General features: G+C 41.1%; 1 protein-coding gene across 5 annotated transcripts in view; it reads right to left on the bottom strand.

Moving 5' to 3' along the window:
* jmjd1cb (jumonji domain containing 1Cb) overlaps positions 1 to 25,861 on the bottom strand; it is a 144,342-nt gene that overhangs the window by 43,472 nt on the left and 75,009 nt on the right. For 4 of the 5 annotated variants that reach the window (XM_031324023.2, XM_031324025.2, XM_035997939.1 and 1 more), the window contains exons 3-5: positions 11,872 to 11,985; positions 2,692 to 2,797; positions 1,841 to 1,965 (exon numbers count right to left, since the gene is read on the bottom strand). In XM_031324023.2, the coding sequence (XP_031179883.1) occupies positions 1,841 to 1,965; positions 2,692 to 2,797; positions 11,872 to 11,985 (345 nt within the window). Of the gene's footprint in view, positions 1 to 1,840; positions 1,966 to 2,691; positions 2,798 to 11,871; positions 11,986 to 19,173; positions 19,479 to 25,861 lie in introns of those variants that run through there. The other variant, XM_031324027.2, reaches the window with a different exon arrangement.

Here is a 25,861-nt window from a genome sequence, read left to right as displayed (position 1 = left end):
TGTTTGTGTGTCAGGATTAGGATTGCAAAGGGGCGGAAATGTTCCGGTAAATTTCCGTAAACTTTCCATGGAAAGTTTAGCTAGGGAATTTTGGAAACATTCCAATTTGGAAACTTTCATGAGAATAAATGGGAATTAATGGGATTAAACTGGATATTTTTAATCATGCTTTCCATGGAAAGTTTAGCTGGGGAATTTTGGAAACATTCCAATTTGAAAACTTTCATGGGAATTCATGGGAATTATGGGAATTTGGATGGGATGTAGTCTTTGGGCTCAAATGCTGTCGTCAATCAGCTTCAGTCTGCTGTAGAATGTTGGATTCTAGAAATGATCTGTGCAGTGGGTGAGGCCTCAATAGCCCTGCAGTAGGCTAAGTAGTAGCCCAAACCATTGACCTTTAGCTTAACATAAGAAGGTAGCTAGCATGCTGCCTTTGATTTACTATGGTTATGGTTATATGTGTGCTAAGCTAACCATCAGCGCTGTCTATTATTTCCAGCCTATCAAGAACAAGTGGGCTATACAATTAACACACATAGGTTAATAGCAGTGGGTTATGTATTACACCCCCCAAAAAAATATTCAGTTTATTCCCATTAATTCCAGTTTATTCCCATGGAAAGTTTCCAACTTTTGCAACCCTAGTCAGGATCACGTGGTTGATTGACGGTGCAGATCGCTCACACACACACTAGATGTCAATGCTGTTGTGTTACACGTCATGCCTCTTTTGCTCCCAGAATGCCGGCATGCTATGTGAATTCACACACTGCCGCCTTTCCTTGGTTCTGTGTGAATAAACAAAGCCGGCATAATGGCAGACCTTCATTGCGGCGCTATTGCGGAATCTCTGTGTGAACAGGGCTGATGAAAACTTATTCAACAACCTGCATGCATCTGTCAAAAAGGTACAGTGTAGCTCCTGTTTAGAGGAGGAGCCTGTTTGAAACAGTATCCTCCACTGCTCAAAATATCTCTTCCTTAGAAGTTAAAAAGTAGAACCATTATGTCTCTGTTAGCTAGTAATGTTACTGGTTATTGGAAGGAAAACAATAACACATTTGTGGACTAAATTCCTCTATAATCCCATTTAAAATAAGACAAGAGGCAGCAACAAAACAGCTGGGACAAACTACAAAAACAAGCAATAACCAAAAGGTAAGCCAACAGTCACGGATGTGGATGTAATGTTGATGTTACTTTCAGAAGGTTACTCTTCGTGTTCATAGGCTAACAGTAGGAAAGAGTGCAAGATTCATGTCAACTGTAAACCTTCTAAATCTTTTAAGCAAAAACCCAGACAGTAAGCACAAGTGGGTGAGTGCAGCTGCTGAATGATCATGGTAGCTGCAATAATGTGGCTCTGTTCAAACAGCCAGAGTTGGGGAATGACAAGTGGATCCTAAAGAGAGTCAGTCTACAGTCTGGTAACCATGGTAGCTGTACACAACAAAGATGTCAACAGCTGTAGCTTCAGAATGAGAAAATAAAATGACTAAAATGGTTTGAACAATTGGTTGACTAAAACTAGACTAATACTAATAAACAAAAATCACATGACTAATCTGTGACTAAACCGAATATACCTTTTGTAAAAAAAACTTTAATCCAGATCAGATGTCATAATTAACGCAGGTGTTGTGTTTTTTGCAGTTTGAGTGTAAAACCATAAACCATAAAACCATCAGCCAAACTCTACTTCAGTAGCCAAGGACTCATTAATTCCTCTATTTGTATCCATCTTGTCATTCCCCTTTGTGTACACATAAGGAACTTTGTGTGTGTGTGTGTGTGTGTGTGTGTGTGTGTGTGTGTGTGTGTGTGTGTGTGTGTGTACCTGGTCATTCATAACGACCATGTTTCGACTGAAGAGGTCGTGGTGTGTAATGATGCCAGTGAACCACTGGGTGGCCGAGTCTTGTCTGTACACACGCACGCGGTAGCCATTCAATGAATAGGGACCTGGAAGCAACAGGAAAAAGGTTCCATCAGGGTGTTGTCGTCCCATTGCTGGAAGCATACAACTTTACTACAGGCTCCTCATGTTGTAAGACACACTACTTAAAGTGCTCATATTATGCTTTTTGGATTTTTCTGTTTCCTTTATTGTGTTATATATCTTTTTTGTGCATGTTATATGTTTACAAAGTGAAAAAGCCCAAAGTCCACCCCAAAGGGACTTACCATCTCCAACAGAAAACACTGTTCACAAACTGCTCCAAACAGCTCTATTGTAGTCCAGCCTTTACTTCAGAGACAAACGTGGTCACTTTGGAACACACGTTATAATGCTCACCTAGCTGCTAGCATGACACGCCCTCATACTCTGCTTCTGACTGGCTAGTAGTCCTTACCTAGTTACTGTCAGGGCACGCCCTCATATTCTGCTTCTGACTGGCTAGTAGTCCTTACCTAGCTACTGAGCATGTGCGACTCCCAACAAAGATGGAACAGAAGTGAGATGTCTCACTCTGTAGCTAAAACAGAGAGCTATGATATGGTGTTTTTTGAAAATTACCTATTCTGGTACAACCTCTAAATACAATTATGAACCTGAAAATGAGCATAATATGAGCACTTTACAACAAGATGACTGAACTTCTTTACTTTTTACACTTTATACATTGTAACATTGATATCTACAGAGTGTAATACTTGGCAATATAAAGAGCGTGATGAAAAACTTACCTTGCATAAAAATTTCCTGCACCTTCTGGTCTTTGAGCCAGCCCCTCACTTCTTCATGGAGCTGATGGTTGTCTCTTAACACTGGGTTCTGACTGTCCACCTCATCCTGAAAGAAAGAAAGAAAGAAAGAGGTGTTAGTCAGGCTCATCCCGCTCATCATTTCCGGTAAGTGTTTTAACATAAGCGCACTGATTCAATATCAATATCTGGCAGAAAAAACGCAATTAGATTTTTTTCCCCCCAGATCATTCAGCCCTAACTAACAGTCAAAATATCTAAACAACCGTAGTACTATATATCAGCTAACATCAAATACAATACTATTATGAGCTATTATTATAAGGTACTTAAAGACCAAGTTTTAGGAAGAACTAACTATTCCGATAGAAGAATCAGGCATTCACCCTGCTGTGCTGCTTGCCATACTGAGTAACATTGTTGGTGAAGAGCAGCAGCAGGGTTTCTGTTGTGCAACTGCTAGCAATCAATAGTGAAATACACACAACACAAACAAATACTCAGATTCCAAACCCTAAAATCTAATTCTGATTCCTGTTGGCCAATTCATTCTATAAATGTGGAATGGTTATAAATACATAAAAGAACAGAAGTGCTGTTATATGAATATACACTGAAATTCATTTTGGAATGAAAAAACAGCATTAAGTCACACACACACACACACACACACACACACACACACACACACACACACACACACACACACACACACACACACACACAACAATGCACAACAGCAAAGAGGGGAGCCACCAGCCTTGAAAAGAATGGATGAAAGAGAAAAGAAATGCTTGGCTTTCCGTTAGTGTGTTTGTTTCACACACTAGGTCACAGAGTGAGTGAGGTGCAGAGGATGAAGCAACCATATCCACAACGCTGACTACACAACGCTGACAGATGAGGAAGAAGAAACCAAACCACAGTCACCACACTGGTAGCACACCGCTTTACTGCTGTGTGTGTATGTGTGTGTGTGTGTGTGTGTGTGTGTGTGTGTGTGTGTGTGTGTGTGTGTGTGTGTGTGTGTGTATACACGGTTCATTTGGTAAAAGGCTGGCAAAGGTTTTTTTGGGAAAATCTTCAAGGTGATGCATCAAATGTGAATCATGGAAGTACAAAAAATACAGTACTTGTATTCATATTTCAAAAATAATGTATACATTTGCATAGCAGGACATTTTCCCCTGCTGCCACAAGTCTGTCTGCATTCTAATGAATGGCTGATACAGAAGATATCTAATATTCTATAGACAACCACCAAAATCTACTCATAATGACTTAAAAAGATGTTAGTAGTATGGATAATACTTGTACAGGACAGCTATTAGTCTATACTATATCTATATTAGTCTTTCTGTCAGAGTTTGGAATTCGGGGGAATTTTGTTCTTCAAATTTTGGAAATCATCAATCATGTCATCGAAACGACAACACAGCCTGTCGTCTCTGGGCAGCCAGGTCCGTCTGTGTCTGCCCTTCTCTATTGCCTGACTGCTAAGCAATGTATTTTTCTTTTTCTTAGTTATAATATGGTTAGGTCAAATCTTCTGAGTCATAGCGTAACTACTCTGAGGCTTGGTGGTGGTGGTGGGGGGGGTTGGTTTATGTCAGAAGGTGAAAGGTCAGCCAGCCTCTGGACTAGTTGGCTGAGATGACTCATCTTTATGTTCAGGTCTTGGCACGCAAAGCACTTTGCATTATAAAACTGCTCTATAATGGTAACAGGCAGGGTCGCTCTTTATAATATGGCTCCAGAAAAGTTTTGAATATTAAAAACTAAATGATTTCTCTCTCTCTCTCTCTCTCTCTCTCTCTCTCTCTCTGTCTCTCTCTCTCTGTCTCTCTCTCGTCCTGCTGCAGTGTTCTAGTTTCCCAGCCTTGTTCAGCTCTAAATTAAACCGGCATACACACTAAAAATACCACACTGGAATGCAGTGCTACAGAGGTCAGCATGAACATCTCTCGTATATTCTTACAATGTATCGCTCTGACGCTTATTTGTACCACTGCTATACAAATTAACGCACAACTAAAACGCTCATTCAATCCAGTTGATTCTACACACAATAGCAATCATTGAATGGCTGTGTTTACAGTATGATCTTTGTTTTTTTTAACCACAAAAGATTCGACAAAGGGTACTTTTTACACTTAAGTGAATCTGGCACCCTTGCCTTGTCAGTACATGATAACAAAATACACTCAGTATTACAAAGCAGTTTAAAGCAAGGTCATCCTGCTGTCAATCATCTACTGTTTGTACTGTATCATATCCAATGGACTTAGGAGAACACACTTAACTAGTGTGTGAAGAGATATAACCAGCTTTGTTTATAAAGTGTCCACCTAATATTTTCCATTTCATTTTTCTACCACTTCTTACACCTTAATCTGAAAAAATACTGCCAACACTGGAGCTGAAGGATCTGCTAACAGTGATGTGAGCCTCATAAAGCCCTCACTTTCAATGCTGTAACTATGTTTAGCTTTACTCTGACAGAAAATAACACCCATGATGTGCCCGTGAGTCTATTTCTACTAAGACCACTGCAATCTATTCTGGCTCACTGTTGGCCTGTTTAGACAAGATACACACAGAGACTGTGTTACCAAGGCAACACGGTCACCTCGACCACTGATTGGTCTGGAGCGAAATGGAATATGAGCACAGAATAAAGTGCATGAAAAAAAGGTTCACTATAAATCCCAAATGGGGATCAAGCATGTGATCAGGATATGCAGAGTTAGGGGTGGGCTATCACGGTACAGCATGTCATTTTATATATAACACTGATTTACATCCTGCAATATTAAATCAGAATCAGAAAGAGATTTATTGCCATGTACGAAGCACTTACTATGAATTTGGCTTGGTTGAAGGTGCATACATAAAAACAATAATATAAAATAAACAATAAATAAATACAGAAACAAATCACTGTTGCAGTCTCAACAGCCGCAAACGGAGACATATGGCTACACCGACGCCAATATTTTACCTCCTGATTGGGTCGTGACGTCTCGTTCTCCGAGACTAAGCTACTATTGTTACCATGGCAACTACCAGCAACGGGCGGAGTACACATGCTGCCTCCTGTTTACCCTGGCTTGCGCACGCCCAGTTTACAAGAATGTTCATGAGATATTGTGGTTTGAGCGTGTTAGTTTAAACGGTGTGTAAAGTGCAAAAAACAGTCACAGTCAACTGATTCTCATTAGAAATGATACAGATTGGTGTTTATCTCTCCCTGAAACCTATCTTTAGTCAAATCTAAATAGTACAGACATCTGCTTTAATGGAGCACACAGACAACAAAACAGCCACGAGTTCCATTGGTCCTTTGGACAAGTTATGGAATTTATGTTGATAATCTACCACTAACAGATGTCATTTCACTGGGCCAAATCAATGGCCGCCTGCTCAAATGAGAGGCCTATTGTTGGTAGTTAGTGATCTGGCAGCCACATGTAAGGCAATCCTTCTATATCTAGCAACAGTGTGACCTGAAACCACAGGTGTCTCTGTGAGCGTGTGTCTTGGTGTTTCTCTGTGTAAGCACACGAGATGTTGTCAAAGTAACGTGACACTGGGGGGAAGTATGCGACAGCAGGGAGGAGGGGGCAGGGGAAGGAAAGACAGAGAGAGTGAGTGAGTGAGTGAGTGAGTGAGTGAGTGAGTGAGTGAGTGAGTGAGTGTGTGTGTGTGTGTGTGTGTGTGTGTGTGTGAGAGAGCGTATGAGAGTAACAGCAGCACAATACATTGGAAAACACACTGCTCTGTGTGTAGTTTGGTCAAACTGATTCAGCACTAACAGTTTTATTATACCGCCTGTCCTTCAGCCTTAACACATACCATAACTTGCGAGACTAGCAAGACACACACACACACACACACACACACACACACACACACACACGCACGCAGCAGGCTGGGTTGGCCCACTAAACAGTGACTTCATTGTACAGTTTATGCCAAACAGATTGTAGCCCCCTCCCTCTCCCTCCCTCCTCTTCCTCCCTCCGGTCTTCCTGTCCAACTGGAAAAACAGAGAGGGGAGTGGCCACAGCTTCATTGCTCTGAGTGAGTGTGAGAGAGAGAGTCAAACTGTTTTTACTGCTCAGTGGGGTTCAAAGGTCTCCAGAAGAATAGGCAGCTCTGTGTGGGTGTGTGTGTGTACATCTCTGAAGTTGTTGCCAGGAGAGTGAGGCTACCACTTTCCCTCACCTCAGATGGTTGCAGTTACTGCTGATGTGGGGGACTGGGAAAGTGTGGGAGTGTAAGTGTGTGTGTTCTGGTTGTGCGGCAACAAATTGTGATTGGGCAGTGTGTTTCATGTTTGAAAATGAGCTATACTAACAAAAAACAATGCATTACAATTACAATTATAATTCCATCACAATATATATACGGGATCAGTTTATACTTTAATAAAAGGTTTGAATATACTGTATGTAGAACTGACAAGGGCGATCTGACTCTGTTAAATATCCACCTTAAGGTTATCACAGCAAAAATGACTGAATAACTTGTGCTCTTAATCTACGATGTTCTTTGGAATACAAATACTGACACGCATCGTCAGCTGACCTGGTCTGGAGTTGACTCGGACGAGAGGTTTCATGGCTTCTGAACGTGACTGCAAACTATGAGTTGAACATCTCTGCCGTGTTTGCAAAGATGACTTCATTTATAGCTCTGCATTAAAGGGGTTACATGCATAGCTACACAGTAATTGATGTGCACCTTCTATAAAGTGCAACTACACATCAGGGCTACAGTTGTTACGGAGATGCCAAGTGGCAACAAGAAGAACTGCGATCGACCACTTTTGTCTTCTTCTACAAGTTTCTGATGCGGGTGGAGATTGTAGATAGCTAGGACAACGTGAAGTAAGCTGAAAGAAAGACTAATCTGCTGCTTTTCACAAACGCACATCTAACAAAAACAACTGCAGTTCACTGCGACCCTTATCTCTGTCACAGTGACACAAGGCACAGAAGCATAAACGGCATAGAAGATACCAGGATGTAAGTCCAGCTCTATAAGCACACAAGTGTAGGCCACCGTCACTCCGTATCACAAAGTAAATAATAGAATGAACCGATTTACTGTAGGGACAAGAATAAAAGCAAAATATGGCCTGATCATGTACGATACATGTCTTACAGATACAGTATCTATCTGGTGTACCAGTCTCCAGTGTTTCCCTTACCATTGTTTTGAAATGTCAAAACCACCCCCCGCCCACCCTGAAAGAATGACACAATTATATGCTATATATATATATATATATATATATATATATATTTTAAAAGGGATGCGCAAGATAAAGCCATTTTTATACATACAGGCAATTTGCTTCTCGTTCCTCGCCTTAAAAGTTCAATTCATTTTAACTTACAGGCTGGCTACATTGCACGCGTAACGAGCAGACGTTCCAACACTACGCTTTCACTATAATCAATGAAACTGCGACACCGGACACAGTGCACAGTGTCCTACGCCATGTGTGCGCAGCAGATGTAGCCAGTCAAAACATACATTCCTGGGCCTGGGCTAGTACATTTCTCTGCACTGTGTCTGAGCAGCCGTTACATAATACACTGCCTTTAGTTTATAAGTGTATCTGTGGGCCATGGTGTGTTTTGTCACTGCACGTTTAATCTTTTTGTTTTTGTGTAGTGTATAGCAAAGCCTCTTGGTTTCACAGTGTCTGAGACACCAATGACTGGCTGTGCTCTAGGAGAACTTACACTGGTGAAAAAACTGCTGAAGAGACAATGAATGATTGAATGATTGAATGAATAGATAAATAACACGTTAAGTAACAATAAACCAAACATTCCGGCATGTTGACCAAGACAAAGACAAGCAATTGTTGCATCAGTCAATCAAGTAATCAAGTAAAGTACTATCTATGGGTCATCATATGAGGGAGATTATATTTTTCAGCTTTACTTTAGGTCAACATTATAGATTGTACTGTACTCTCCAAGCCAATCAATGGTAATGTGGCTATATGGATTGATTTACTAACACAGAACCTTTCAGTTTACGACACACTTTAAGGATCCCATTTCAACTGTCAAACTAGAGGTGTGCCTGTGTGTTAGTATGTAAGACTCAGTCCAGCTATGTCCAGGTCATGCCAGACTCCACGGAGAGACAAGTAAGTCGACAGGCTGTTACTGTCACAGATGTCAGGTGTGTGTGTGTGTGTGTGTGTGTGTGTGTGTGTGTGTGTGTGTGTGTGTGTGTGTGTGTGTGTGCGCGCGCGTGCTTGCGTGCGTGCGTGCATGTCAGCCTTCTACAGGAAATAGGACAAGACACTGGGGATCATGCAGACAGTATCCTGCCTCAGACTAGGCTATAACACAGCACTGTAAAATACACTGGGACACATACATCCTGTGCTTGCCGCAGAGCATTTTAAATGGACTACATTATGACTTGTTAATGAGTGGTTTTCAGCACTTTATACAATTTTGCCAGCAAGGCTCCAATGAAAGATATGAAATAAATGGCACTGGTGTGAAATGTAAGTCTAGCTACAATCATAAGGTTTGAGTTACTCCAAAAACAATGCTAGCAATAGCTAAGCAACATCTGTGATCTCTGGCTTATATTTAAAAAAAATGATTTGTCAGACATACAGCTGACAACATGTATGTCAGACATGCAGCTGACTTGTCATTATGCAGCAAATCTGCAGTGCCCTGCTATGCCATGAACTACTACAACTACTATTTCTAGTCACTGATCCATTATCTTTATTGTGACTATTATTTCCATTGTTCATCACCCCCCCAACCGGCACCGTCAGACACCACCTACCAAGAGCCTGGGTCTGTCCCAGGTTTCTTCCTAAAAGGAAGTTCTTCCTCGCCACTGTCACACTAAATGCTTGCTCTTGGGGGAATTACTGGAATTGTTGGGTCTTTGTAAATTATAGAGTGTGGTCTAGACCTACTCTATCTGTAAAGTGTCTCGAGATAACTCTTGTTATGATTTGATACATATATGAATAAAATTGAATTGAATTGTTGCACATTTAAAAAGATTTCACATTGTGAAGCATCCAGAGAAGGACATTTGAGCAAATCTCTGTTAAATCCCCATCCACACCTAAACGATAGGGAAACAGGAAAGATGAGCATTCCCTCTGAGGAAACCTCAAATATCAGTACAGAAACCAACAACTCAGTGGTCACAGCAACCTGAAACAGAAAGAGATAACAAGATGTTGGTAGTGTGAAGATACTTTGGCTACTTAAAGCTTCATCTAGCCACAGAGTGGATGAGACGGGCCCTAGGCTACTTTAAGTTTAACACATAACAGATTGGTGGTGGACACCATTAACTCTGTCAAAATTATATGGAAATACCACAAACTCAGTTTTAGGGCTGCAACTAATGATTATTTTCATAGTCGATTAATTCGACTAGTTGTTTGATCTATAAAATGTCAAAACATGGTGAAAAATGTGGATCAGAGTTTCCCAAAGCTTAAGAAGACGTCCTCAAATGTCTTGTTTTGTCCAAAACTCAACAATATTCAGTTTACTGTCACAGAGGAGAGAAGAAACTAGAAGATATTCACATTTAACAAGCTGGAATCAGAGAAATCTGATTTTTTTTAATAAAAAAATGACTCAAACGATTAATCGATTATCAAAATAGTTGGCTAATAGAGTTGTAGTGACCATCAAGCTCCCAGAATATTGTATGTTTCACTACCACCAGCAATGCCCATCACATCTGTTCATAGAGTGTGGCACATTAGTGGTCACTGACTGTGACAGAATCAGTGGACAGCCACAGAAACTACTGCACAGATTCAACGCATGAGTCACCAGAGGACACAGCAACAGTGGATCTGACTTCTGATGCAAACAAAAGGAAAAATAGAAATATTCTCTCTCGATCTCTCTCTCTCTTGGAATTTGGACTTGTCTTAAGCACATACTGATGACTGATGGTGAATGTGCAGAACACAGTCTTCCCGCCTGCTTGACACTGAGTGGAACACAGTGTTCCAGCCAGCACAATACAACAAGCTGTGTTCAGCTACAGACCACCGACACACATACACACATCACACACTCTCATCAAATGCACAGCCGCATAACAGAAGTATACATCCCTCAGATATTTACTGCCAATTGTGAAGCTACAGTATCCATTGTGTGTCTATGCATCAGTCAGTAATAATGTGTGTGGATGAGTGTGTGTAATTTATGACTCAGTAGTGAACAGTCATGTGTAAAATCACTCAGAGGACAGACTGTGGCTGCACATGTCGGCTTTATATTCACATTAAACCCTGGCAGAGTCCGATCCATATGGAACACAGCGCCCAACCCTGGCTGCTTCTCTAGAGCCAACAGCACTCCATGGCTGCAGTATCCAGCCTAGAACTAATTGTGAATGACTAATTCTTCGTTAGCGAATCCAGTTACAATGTGTACATCTGCCAAAGGACATATTTTTAGTTCTTTTTTAGCCAACAGAAACCTTTTTTTTTTTTTTTTTTTTTTTAACCTTTTTAGGTAGCTTGGATCTGTTTTTATTTCATAGTGTTAACTGCTCTGAAATGGAAATAAAATGCAATTAGACCATATGTCTGCTTTCTTACTCCTGTCTGCTGTAAAAGTGGAACTAGTATTTCCTGAAGTGGGAGCCATGTCTAAATTCAAGTCAACCACAATGCCTTGCTAACTAACGTGATATCACCATTTAGGTGTTTACAAAGTAGAAAATTGTATTTTGTGTCAAAATATTTTTTCTTCATAGCAAAGCAAGTATTATATCGATGCACGGCTTTCAGTTGCACATACTTTTATAGACAAATGAGGCTAAGACTTATCAAACATATGTACACGCACACTGCAACATGTGCACATGTGGCAGTAGCTTCATATTCACTGTGCTGAGTGCTTTTAATCTTCTCATCTAACTCTAAGCAAGACTGTCATTAAGCCTCAAGTCAAAATGATTCTTCTGCAGGTATCAGATGTCTTTAAGGATTAATTAGATTGATCAGGTGGCAGTTTGTTACAGATACATGGCACGTTAAGGGTGGTGGTTACAGATGTTGCTTGAACAAAAGCTCTGTAGTAAAAAGGCTCGATGATTATTCAGTGTGAGTGTGATGGTTACCTGGTATGGCTGGAAGGCCGAATGGTCAGACAGGAAGTCCAGCTGTCGGTCTAACAAGAATTCCACCGCTGTTACTGACGACAACAGGCTCTTCCCCACCACTGGCTTAAACGCCTGCACACACACACAAAAAAAAAACACAACATGGTCAACACAGAAACAATTGCCCAGTAACATAATAATATCAGTAGGACAGTTCGTGTTTTTGTTTTTAAGATTATTTTTTGGGGCATTTTAGGCCTTTATTTTTATAGGACAGCTTAGACTTGAAAGGGGGGAAGAGAGGGGGACTGACATGCAGTAAAGGGCCGCAGGTAAAGAGTCAAACCTCTATACAGTATATGGGCGCGCGCTCTACCAGGTGAGCTACCCAGACAGTTTGTTTTTTATGGGGAATCTGATCCAAGCATCACATCAGAATCAATTTAGGTTAAGTCTATAATAAATATGGAATAATCAATGCGTGTACAATGCATTTGTAGCTCCACTTTTCAATGACAAAAAACACTATAAACCAAATGTTAGAGAATTGAGGTAGAGGAAACAGAGGAATGAAGGAAGAGAGCTGAATGACAGAGCAACAGAAGAGATTAGAGGGAGGAAGAGCGGAGACATGATGAAACGCGGCAGAGAGAGAGAGAGAGAGAGAGAGAGAGAGAGAGAGAGAGAGAGAGAGAGAGAGAGAGAGAGAGAGACAGAGACAGAGAGAGACAGAGACAGAGAGAGACAGAGAGACAGAGAGACAGAGCAGGGGATAGAAGGATAGCTCCAGAGTGATGAATAAATTAATAAGTAGAGGAAGTCTGACAGTTCAAAGGCAGTACACTCCACTTTGATGCTGGCACTTTCTCACACACACACACACACACACACACACACACACACACACACACACACACACACACACACACACACACACAAATTATGTCTGTCAGCTTGCGGCCTGAGCTCAGCTGTTACTGCACATACAAGACAGAGACCAGGCTCTACTGACTTCCATATTTCCACTGATGTGCAGTCAAACTATTCACAGCTATCAGGGTGAAGAAGTTGTCTTGAGGTTAATGTACTACCACATCACTTCTTATTTTCTATTTTAGGGCAGCTAAAGTAGACAAGCGCGCGCGTGTGTGTGTGTGTGTGTGTTTGTGTGTGTGTGGCTGGATCACATTTGTAAGCAAAACATGATAGTGTGTGCAGGTCTATTTCTGTCTGTCTACATCTCACATGTCCAGCATACACTGGCAGAATGCAGCTGACAGCAAAGGCAACACGACTGGACATCATTTTGGACAAAATTTGTATATATTTACTGTAAGAGTGCACGTCTCTTTTGTCTCCCTTAGGCTGCACCAGAGTCTTGACCAGTGTCCTACTCTGGAGCATCACTGTAGAACACGACAGTGAGGATGTTTACATGCACACTAATATCCCCATTTTGATGATATTAAGAAGAATAGGATGAGAATATGGAACATAATTAACATGCTTCTCCAACGGATCTTCAGCATAGAACACAAGAGCAACAATCTAATGTATCCTCTGCTTTACTGACATACTTACTACATTACTACAAAACTTGAGTTCAGAAAGCAGATAGAAGATGTGGATCAGAAACTTAAATAAGATGTTTACATGCCACAGCATCCCAACATCAAAGTACTTCAGCCTCTAGGCTATATCCAGGGTTCTAAAAACCAGAATAAGGCTGCATTCAAACAGACTTTTGCTGCATAAAAAAACCCACAGCCCCCTTATTCACCTGAATGAGGCTGGTCCGTTGATGCAGCAGTGGGGCCAACACAGACGGGAAAAAAAAACGCAGAAAGTGGCTCAACTTTTTTGCCAGGAAAAAAAATCCGGAAAGGCGCCGCTCCTAGTAGATTACCTTAAACATGAACCCTGTATTTCTAAAGCTTATCTCACAACCATTGCAACAAAAGGTTAAATAATTGCCGCCATGATAACTTCCTAGAGTTCTCAGATTATAAACCTCTGTCCAGTTTTGGCGTTTGATAATCTTCAGCCCCCTGCTTTTTCCTAACAAACACTATTTTTGACATAGTTGATAAAATCATCCCAACAAATATTTTAATAGCTTAGTATTGTACTATGCCATAAAAAGGTATGCATAAAAGCTTTAGGCCACCCACATGTTGTTGTAGGCACAGTTTAATAGGCAACTTCATTTTATTCAATATACAGTATGTAGTAGGGGGTCCCTGATCCATCTCACTCTCAGTTAAGGGGTCCTTGGCTTAAAAAACGTTGAAGAACCCTGGTTTATATACAGTATGCAAACACAAAACAGGTATACTGGCCAAAACATGCAAGATACAAACATTCTCACATATAAATTTCTACACTCCGTTTTTCTTCCATTGTACCTGGTGTACATGTTGGGTAGAAGAGGTGCAAATGCATGAAGGGACCTTGGCAAGGTTTACAGCCTTTTAACACAGAACACATAAAGTAGGCTTGTTACCGTGACAACCACTGCAGGCACACTAGGCTGGTAAAACTCAAAGCTAAAGAGAATGACTCAACTGTGTCGACACACATTTGTAGATCTTAACATGGTAGTAAATATGCCTATGTAACATAACTTCAAATCCAACACCAGATACTAACTATAGGACCTTCACACTGGAAATGCTCTCAGCAGTCAAAGGCACCTTTGACTAACTGGTCTGAATAGGTCTGAAGCATTTCTCAGCTGCGTGTGTGTTCTGGAGGGCTCATGTTTTATCTGGCACACATTGAGCAGCTGAAGAAATGCTCAGAGTGCCTGGAGGTATTACATTATCTAACAAATATTTCACATTTAATGGACAATGGTTTTTGCAGCTTTGTCTCTGCTGTCCAATCGGATTCAGATTAAAATGTGCACAGGTCTTGGATAGACAAAGGCCCGCCTACTAGCTTCTGACAGAAATTTGATCAAAAGAGTTTTGGTTCAAATTTTGCTGATGAAGCCCATGAGATTTGTTGAAAGCTGCAGAGAAAGCGAACCTTGAGTCAAGAGTAGGTCAAGAATGAATTGTCACACCTAACTTTAGCGTAGCAGTTGACAAAATGATCTTAATCCAAAAACCACATCTCTCACGTCTTCCCCAGCAGGTGAAGGCAAAATTTGCACAAAAACTATTCTGTTTAAATGTTGCCTTCATCCGCTGACGAAGTCTGTAAGATGTAGTTGAAAGTAGGGCTGAGAGATAATTCAATATAAGAATGTATCGCCTTTCAATGGAAATGTATCATAATGAAACCATACAACCAGATATCCTGATATACAATTATGTTGTCTAAATTGACAATAACAAGCACATACTAACTCAAATTGCTCATAAAATGAAATATTTTGATGGAATATTACATCACATGTCATTTAGCTGATGCTTTTATCCTAAGCAACTTCCATTAAGTGCATTCAACCATGAAGGTACAAACTCCGGACAACAAGAATCAAGTGCAAACACATTAGCTTCAAATAAGCCAAACTACAAAGAGTCAACTGTAAGTGCAAGGTTTTTTTTTATTTTTTATCCAAGGTGCAGTCGGACGAGATTATATAATTTCGAGATTGCCGTTTTGTTCTCACATCCCACTATTTGTGTGCATGCATGTAAATGTAGTCAGTGTACTGTATAGCTGGAATAAATTGTTTATTTTATTAGAAAACATGCTATATCGTGATAAATATTGTTATTGAGATATGAAATGACCTATATCTAGGGTTGGGTACCAAAATGCAGTGCCAATAGGGCACTGGTTCCGACGTAAATGGTAGTAATGAGGCTGAATTTCGGTGCCTTATTTCGGTGCCTGACTTTCTCATTTTTTCAGAAGCATCGCTGCACGGGATGATAAATTACTGTTAACTAGTAGCTGGATTAAACCCAATGGTTAAAATGCTGACAGCTTACGTTAAGTGGTGTAAAGTGGGACTGTATTTCCCTGTAGAGGATTCCAACAGCGGGACCTAACAGTCTGACTGCAGCTGCCGTTGTTGGAAAAACAACACAAACGGTGTGTTCACTTGAAACTCGCCAGCCTTGTGGTGCATTCAAAGTTATTGTAAAATACCCTTTTCCCATCTGGTCATCACATGATGACTTTGCCCAGTTGCCATAGAATTGTAGAGGTTCAAATTTCCATTTGCATGGGGAAGATTGTGTGATATGATGAAAAGCTCAACAACAGTCACTATTGACCCTTGCGGCGAGACTATCCTTGTGAACTGCTGTTTTCAAGGGCTAAAAAGAATTTCCGTACTCAACTATAGAGCTCTGTCTTCTGTTAGGTCTGTTGTGGACAAGGAAAGCAAAGGCAGGATGAATGAAGATACGGACTGATTCACTATGCCTTTCAGTAATGATTCATATCCTGGCTGGCCTTATTGTGTACTGGCTCCCTTAACTCAATAGCTTTGATTCTTAGTCTTCTAATTTCTATCTTTAGAAACAAATTGGTCTTGATAGGTTATTGTTAAATTTGTAAAGAATAATTCATCAACCGAATTATGACTAACATTGTGAAAAACCACCTTTTTGCCAACTTTCAGTTTCAGTGTCAGCTAAAGAAAGAATACAAAACAGACTACAAATAGTAGCACAGCAGGAAGTGATTTTACATACATAAATGTTAATTGTGTTGAGTGAAGCTGATATTAGGCAGACCTGCACTGGATTCATCTAGGCTCACAGAAATGTCAGGATAGGTGGAAATAGGAGTCTTCTCATTCCTGGATTTAGGAGGTTTAATTTTTAACTTCTAAAATCAACACCTTTAAACGCAGAGCATGGCTGCCATCTGTGGATCCCTGCTCTCATTCCTCTCTCTCTCAAATTGAAAGGACATGACGGTTCCTCCATCCCCTCTAAAATGACTTGTCCACAGTACACATAGACATACATGCACACACACTCAACCGCAATTGGGTCACATCTGCCAGTGTGCCAGGAAAAAGCATTCTGTCACTGCGTATTTCCAGACAGGCAGCAGGAGAGTGGATGAGCAGAGAAGAGACACATTTGCTTACTGTCAACACACAGCACACATTAAAACCAGTGGACCCATAAAAAACAAAGACTCACTTATGTCTTTATAAAGAACCAAAGACAAAACATATTTACACATAAGCTCCAAGGCAGGAATAACATCTGAAGAGGACAGTCGTTAGGAAATGCCATTCTGAGAAAGCAGATAAGTCTCCATGAAGACACAACACATCCTCTGCTGTCCTGTGTGTGTGTGTGTGTGTGTGTGTGTGTGTGTGTGTGTGTGTGTGTGTGTGTGTGTGTGTGTGTGTGTGTGTATTGCAAACTGGATTGTGTGTTGAATAATTGATAAGGAAAAGTGCAGCAGAATGTAAAGGAGATGAAGAGGTGATGATGGAGCTCATGCATCACTAACTGACCTAGAGATGCTATCTCACACACACACACACACACACACACACACACACACACACACACACACACACACACGCAAGACCTACAGAGTCAGATAGTTTTATACGTAAATCATCCTGATTGTACATCTTATAAACATAACACCACAAATTACAAATTAGGAGAGAGCTGGGAGATGGGAAGCTTTTTCTCTGCTGCTATGTGTCATCTGACATGCAATCTACCATCAGGGTGTACTGGGTGCTCAGCCAGACGCCCAGGATGGATAGAAAGAGCTTGAGTACATTATTAGGAAAGCCATATGATTAACTGGTGCAGGTAGAACACCAACCTGGATCTAGATTTCATTGTTATATGTGTAATCAAACGGTTACTAAAGAAAAGCTTATTTTGAGAAAAATGGCAGTGGGTGGTTAATCGATCAGTATAGGGTGTCAGCTCCCATAACCAGGTAGGCCTATTTAAAGTACCTGGCTTAACACAGATGCAGGGTCAGAGTTTTGCTCTCGGCTAGTGGTCGGTTTTGCAAAGAGAAACACCAGCGCATCGATCATTTATGGTGGAGAGCATCCACCGGGCAACAAGGGCAACAAGAAAAACATTTGAAGAAAAAGGATTGCCATTGCTACAAAATAAGCAATATGTAGCTTATGTAATAAAGCAAAGGAGATGCATTGGAAAGAACCAGCAGTTGAAACAGGTGAAAGCAGAGAGCTGCGGAGCTACAGTAGCCAGAAGGACAGGGGGAGCAACAGCACAGTTGTGGGCTGGAATTTTAGATTAAATCATTTACCGTATTGCTACACGAGAACTACATTCTTTCCCTCTCCACAACTACCGTGCTATTATATATTATGTCATAATTAAGAATGGGCTGAATTGAGTGTTATTATAGAGTGACATAGGTCTGCTGTAGACGGCTGTTCGATTGATGGTGTGATTGTTGCCAATGATCATTTGAAGTAGGGCTGCAACTAATGATTTTCAGTATGAAAATACAATTATTGTTCAATTAATTATTATAGAAAATGTCTGACAAAGTTGAAACATGGCCATCACAGCTTCGCAGAACCCATGGTGACATCTTGCTGTTTTTGTCAGACCGACTCTTCAAAACTTAAATAGATTCCATTTACTGTACATTGTTGCAAAAACATTTGGGAGGCTGGAACCAGAGAATGTTTGGCATTTCTGCTTAATATGTGACTTGAAAGATTAATGATAGATGAAAAAAGATCAGTTGTCGAAATAGTTGGAAATAGATTTTCTGGCAATGAAATAATCATTAGTCCATAAATTATATCAGCAATAATTTGGAGTCCCCTTTTCAGACAGAAAGATATACAGTAGGTGCCTCCTACTCATCAATCACAAGTGCAGTGCTTCCAGATCACAAGTTGAGGTAGATTAGGTTGCACAGGGTAATAGAAAAGTCTGCATCATAGACAGAGATATAAAACGGAGTTTAGGCACACTAAACTGGAATCAACTAGCACTATTATACTTTTTAAGGTCTTAAATCCATAAAATAAAATTCTGGAATTGCTCCAACGACATCATCTGCTCTACAACGAACACGACAAATTATCACATTGGACGAAGCTGTGGTATAGACCACAACATTAGTAGGTATGTAGTAAGGAGGCATAGGCGACGCAGCTAGATTATAATGCTAACAGCATCTTCAGGGACTGTTACAGGCCACACACACACACACACACACACACACACACACACACACACACACACACACACACACACACACACACACACACACACACACACAGGACAGAACAGATTAGAACAGTTTGTTACTTCAACTCTGGATTTCAGATGAAAAACAGCAGCGATTTGAGCGACAGCAGAGGATATAAAACTGTAACATTACCTCTCTCCTCCGACTCCAAGCAATGCCAAGGAGCAATGGCTCTGAAGAAAAGCACTTGACAAAACTAGCTTTGATCCAGCGAGCAGGGGAGAGGCAGGAAGAAAGAAAATACAGGATGACGAGGGTAAAAAGGCAGAGAGAGAGAGAGAGAGAGAGAGAGAGAGAGAGAGAGAGAGAGTGAGAGTGGTTTCTTCTTGTTGTAAGAAAAGACAGATGGCCAAGAGGGAGAGAAAGCAGAGCAGAGGACAAGCTACACAGCCGACATTTTAACTGCTAGTGACGCAAGGAGGGGTAGAAAGGAGAGAGAGGGAGGGACGGAGGCAGGGCCGGCTGACAAAAACACACACACACACACACACTTCCTCTCTCTCTCTCTCTCTCTCTCTCTCTCTCTCTCTCTCTATTTCCCTGCCTCTCAGCTCTCCTTATAGCAAGCTGTCTCACGCCCACTCCTCCCCCTCTGCTCTGTTCAATCCAGCTTTATTGACATTATTTATTATTATTTATTTATATTATTTATTGTCATTTCCTTCCACACACATATTCCTAACACTATACTAATATCTCAGTATTAAGACAACATATCAGTAAAGGAAAAGATTAAAGTATCAAACTCTAAACTCATTTATACTTACTGATTTATGTATTTATATGGTATATTTGTCTACTGTCACTGTGTGAAACTGAATCATTACATTGATCTAGTAGGTTTACACAACTGCATTGGCACAGTTTGATAATGACAGTGATTAGGACCCAGTATTTCAAGCTGCACTAATACTTTTATATATAACATGGATCAAATGACTATATGTAATGCAAAAAGGGTTGCTCGTAGTGATGAACCCACAGAGAACTATCACTAAATCTGCAGCTCCCCTGGTCTTTCATCTCATTGTTTTGGTGGTTTTACAGCAACATGACTGTCTTGGTTCAGTCTCACCGCTCTCATCAGAGCTGCTTTCCAGCAACAGCAGGCTCAAAGCAGAGGGACCATACCTTATCAGTTCAGTTAAAACCACCAGTGTACTGCTGTAATCCAACCTACTTATCTTTAACTGACATACCTACACCTCAGTTCTGAGCTGTCTGAACATGGTGAGGGAAATGTTCCAATTACAGAATCCATGGGTTACTTTAAGGTATGGCTTAGGGGTTATAGTGCGTTCCGTTTTTACTCGGAAGTTGGATTTTCTGAGGTCAAAGTTGGAAACACGCCCCATGTCCTCAGATTTCCGAGCTCGGAACTCGGAACACCTCGCAGTACCACGGTTCAAAATCCAACATACAGTTGTGAAAGCTGTAGTAAGTACAGTTATTAGCACTTCTGTCTTATTTGTGGCTCACTTAATTCGTACACACAGTCCTGTCCAACTTCTATCTGTGGACTTGTTGTTACACTGTTTGTATGCACAAAATAACAGCATATTGCGTTGTTATCAACTGGTATTGCTAACAATGGCTAACTTGGCTAGACCCTACCAGACAATGAAAAATGTGTAAATGAAACGCATTCATCTCGGGTGTGATGTCATTCCCAGCTACGGCTTCCGAGTTCCGAGGTAAATGGAAGTTCCATAGAGAGGTCAGGCTACTTAGCTAGCCATCCTATTATTCATACTTCACACCAGTATCATATGATCAAAGATATAGGCAGTCGTCCCAAACACTTCCTTCTGTAGAATTTTATTTAATTGTGAATTTTTTAACTTCCAGAATTTGTGGCAATCAAATTTCTGGCCTTTAGAAAAGAAAAAAAAAGAGAGAGATTAAAAGGTCCCAAAAAGTCATCAATAATTACTTAAATATGTTTTGATGCTAAGATTAGTAAATCGGGATTATAGGCCATTTGTATGAGGGCATCACCTCAATACACTCAACAGATTATATGAGGCAGTACTGGAAAAACAGTAAAGAGTCGAAGCAGAAATCCAAACTAACTGGGTCCCAGTAGCCTTGCTGGAGGGTGTGTGGATCAGCGCTGGCGGACCATGCTCACATATGGTCTTGCCAAAGTATTGCTTCTTTTGTGAGAAAGTGGGATGACTAATGTCAAGGACACTGGATTTGATTATTGATTTTGGAGATACGCCTTATGTGTAAAAGTGATATTTACCTCCTGAAGATCTTGGCCACACGTACAAAACCCTATTACCTAATAAGTTCAGAGAAGCCCTCCCACTATGGGCCTTTTTATAAACACTGCCAACTATCTATGCTCAATTGAAAAAAATATTTGTAGCTTTTGACTACAGAAGGAAGATAGTATAAAATATTGAATGAAATGGGACTACTACACTCGGGAAGTCTTCTTTGACAAATTTACCAAGCCACGGTGAAATTAACAATTTGCCCTAACACACATGATTGAATACCACGTAATAATGAACAAACAGAAAAAGGGTAAGACAAGTATTTAGATGACTGCAGTGTATGGTTTGAAATAGAGCTGGCTGCCCTGCTGCTAGTCCGGTTTATCAAATGCACAGTACTAGGCTCGTGATGTCAGGCATTCTCCTCCCCTTTCGCTATTTCAGCTATCTCTTTTGCAAGGGCACAGTCATTTCATCCGCGGCTTAGCCCCGCCCAAGACGATTGTGATTGGTTTAAATAAATGCAAACGAGCCAGAGTGTTTTCCCCCTTTCCCAGAATGATAAGCAGTCTAGCCAGATCATACTCGCTGACACAGCGCTGTGGAGATAGGTGAGACTATGTGAGGAGACTACCCCACTTCTGAACCCTCACACACACACACACACACAAAAACCATCACCTTTGAACTCATAAGCTGACCACAAACCAGCTCTGGTTAATCTGTTCATCGCTCAGCAGATTTACAGTCTTGCTACTCTAACAGTGCACAGGCACGCACACACACACACACACACACACACACACACACACACACACACACACACACACACACACACACACACACGTAGTTGTGCAGTAATATACTGCAGTCCATCTGCTACACTGATGCAGGATTAAACCAACAGTCATTCACACACACTTGCTATTAAATCCTGTATCACTCACAAACAACAATACATACAACAAAACCACAACCATTTTGACCATTTCAGCAGACCGCTAAATGTTTAGAATACATGTGTGCAGTGGTAGTGGTGCTGTGGTACGTAAGACAAGTATGATGCACTCTCTATCTCAGTCTCCATCTCCTGAAGCTTATTTTCTACACTGGCATCAAAACATGGAAGCCTCTAAAAATCTGAATTTAAGTGTTCTGCTCCTATGGTGTGTCAGAGTGAGAGGCCTGAACTGCTTCTGTGTAGGGAGACAACAGTTTTTTTTCTGCAGCCCTTGCTGCCATAAAGGTACTCTATAATTACACATGCACACACAGATTCACAGGAGGCAGGAGATTACACTAGACCAGCTCCATCTGCTTAGGGGAGAGATCGAGGGAGACCGAGAGAAAGGGGGGGGCTGGAATTTGTATTGACCCAATTTCCTCCAAAACTACATTTCAAACAGTTGACTGGTTTAAAGTACTCTCTGGCTGGTTAACAAGCCCATGAGCAAAACACAAGCCCCAGACTGTTCCAGTAGGTCTGTGGATGTAGATGTACTCCACAGCAACGGAGTGCAAGACAAGCTGGGTTATAGATGCATTACAATGGTGAACACAGTTTAGAGACACAGCTTTCAAAGGAGAGAGCTGCATGTGATGGCACACACACACACACACACACACACACACACACACACACACACACACACACACTCCTTTGTTCTCCTGTCATCATGAACAGAGCCACTACAGTGACCAGATAACAAGATGCATGCTGATATCTATTTATGATTGTGTGTGTGTGTGTGTGTGTGTGTGTGTGTGTGTGTGTGTGTGTGTGTTGTATTTCATTTTACAAAGTGGGCCATTGTTGCTAGGTAACGTAGCAGGACGTGAGTCGTCTGCAGCCAGTAAAGAGAAGTCAAACAAAGATATTACACTTACTTTTATTCTCAGTCTGTTGTCTTCTATATCACTGACTTTCCCTTTACATCACCTCTATCAACTGCAACACTGACTCCTGCTGTTTGGACTGTAATCTGATCAGTGTACAGCACATTTATCAGATTTAATAACAAAGTTGCTGTCAAAAAGCCATCTGATATGACATGAACAACTTCATCAGTTTATCTCAGCTGTAATTTTCCAATGATTATCTGCGGGAAACTGAGTAGAAACTGACAAACGGTGACAAATGATACAAGCTTATGTAGCACAAATCATCAGGACCAGGAGGTTTTGGGAAGCTATTTATAGCATCTCTTCAGGGATACTCGCATCAAATCCTCCCTGCTCCCAGCTATAGATAAAACCTCCTCAGGAATTCATTTCTAAAAAGAAAAAAAAAATACAATACACACACATAGATAAGATAAAACCCTAAGTTCTCAACATAAACAAGATCTGTCTGGGTCTCTCTTGCTCTGAAATTAAGACAGAGGACAGAGAGCTCTGCCAGATAATGTTGGTGTGTACACGGGCACTCAGCCAGATCACACTGTGTGTGTGTGTGTGTGTGTGTGTGTGTGTGTGTGTGTGTGTGTGTGTGTGTGTGTGTGTGTGTGTGTGTCAGCTAGAAGAGTGTCCCATTAGTTTTAATGCTGGCTCTGCACCATTTGCCTTTGCTACAGAGGTGGCAGACAGACACACCATCATGTGGCCTGTCATTTAGTTCAGCAGTGTGTCTCCATTTAAAGCAGGAATGACCTCCACGTTCTAACCTCCATGGCTTCCAATGGGCAATCCATGTATGTCAAAATGGGCTGTATGGATTCAATCTTGGATCATAACATATGGAATATTTGATATGGGAATGCTAAGATATGACTATAGTGATATAAGTATAGTGAGTAAATTCTATTGGCAAGATGAAATACCAAATGTCAGTTTTTCTTAATCCAGTCAAATAAATACCCCGCAAATCCCAATAGTGCAAAAATCCTGTGAATACAATATTTCTCAAAGCGTTCCTGCACATTGATTTGTAACATGTACCAACAATGACCTAATAAAACTTAAGATGCCAAAGACAAAGGTTTAGATTTCCGAATGACCCAACACTAAATGTGTGCATCATATATTGTGCTACATTCCATTGTTCTAGAACTTCCACCCAACTTGCTTGTCTGTTTATATATCAGCAGTGAATCAATCAAGTCAATTTGATTTATACAGCCCAATATCACAAATTTGCCTCAAGGGGTTATATAATTTGTACAGCATACGCCCTCTATCCTAGGACCCTCGATTCAGCTAAAGAAAATTACGCCCTTCTGGCTATGTGAACCTGCCAAGATGGTTCCTTTAAAAGACCCACACAATTTGGCAATAATGCTAAAGACTATTTAATGCCAACTTTGGAACATTTACAGCAACTGACAGCAACATGTCATTTGAAAGAAACCCTAATGATCAATCAATCAATTTTATTTGTCACATGAAATCGTACGAGGTACAACTCCAGTGAAACACAGAAGAAGAGTCACCCGGTTGAATGGCACCGGCACTCCAGGATCCAGCCAAGTCTCAGGGAAAGGACGCCACAGCTCCCAACATCCAGCTGGAAACAGACACAGAGGCCATCCAGCCCACCGTCCGACGCCTGCACACTGGCTAGCAGGATGCCCGGCAGAGAAGTCAAAATCGGTGTTCAATTCCTCCACGCTTGCCTCGGTAGCCCCCTCTGATGGAGAGATGGAGATGGACACAGAGATGGTCTTGCCTGTCCATGTAGTCAGGATCGTAGCCATAGGTCATAGCTGATAGTGATCTTCATCTTTTCCTCTGTGTTCACTCTGATGTTTACATTTGAAAACTTTGACCGGCCAGGCTAGCAGAGTCAGCAGGAGACTGCGTGATGAGTGACTCATAGCCACATGCCATCACCTTCCAATGTCAACCACATAAAGCACAACTAATATTTGTAAAATAGATAATTCAGCATAAGTTTTGCGAAGCTGACGGAGAAGTGACTGGAGAGTTTCCACACCTTTTAAACTAATGAACATTTGCATTAAGAGTTTACTATTTTTTTATATGCATCCTAGATCCTTTCCTTCATTTTCATTTCCAATGGTATGATGCAGCATGGCTGACTATCTCCTCTATGCTCTTTCCTTCCCTTTGTTCACTTTCACACACTCTCTCCCTCTGCCCTTGGGTGTCATCTGGTCATTGGAATTCACTTTGTGTCTTTGATGGGAGTCTGCAGTGAATGTCTTTAATGAGTTCACACAGTGCTCAGCGCTCCCTGGGAGAGAGAGAGAGAGAGATGATGTAATATCTGGATCAGAGATGCAACCGCACACACGCACTGCAAAGATCAGGAGGGCTTACACTCTTTAAAACCTTCTCTCCCTGTTCCTCTCCCTCTGAACACAGTTATGATTTTTTGATATGTGTGTAATGTTGATAATTTTTGCATTCTGATGGGTTTCTTAATAAGAGGTTCGAGGGGAGGAGAGCGGGATTTACATGTAATTTGGAGAGAATGTCAGTCTTCTGAACCCACAGCCCACTGCTCTGAAGCCGGGCATCACCACACGGCTAGCATACGGTAATGTCTACCATGAGTTCCCCTGGGACTCAAAACAGCAGGTATGCTATGTCTGTTTCTCCCTGCTGTTTTCTCACATAGAACGGGGCTGGTTAAA

The sequence above is a fragment of the Sander lucioperca genome, chromosome 22 (assembly GCF_008315115.2).
Source record: "Sander lucioperca isolate FBNREF2018 chromosome 22, SLUC_FBN_1.2, whole genome shotgun sequence".
Classification (NCBI taxonomy): domain Eukaryota; kingdom Metazoa; phylum Chordata; class Actinopteri; order Perciformes; family Percidae; genus Sander; species Sander lucioperca.
The sequence above is the reverse complement of the archived record's forward strand: the minus strand, read 5'-3'. Positions and strand labels throughout refer to the sequence as shown.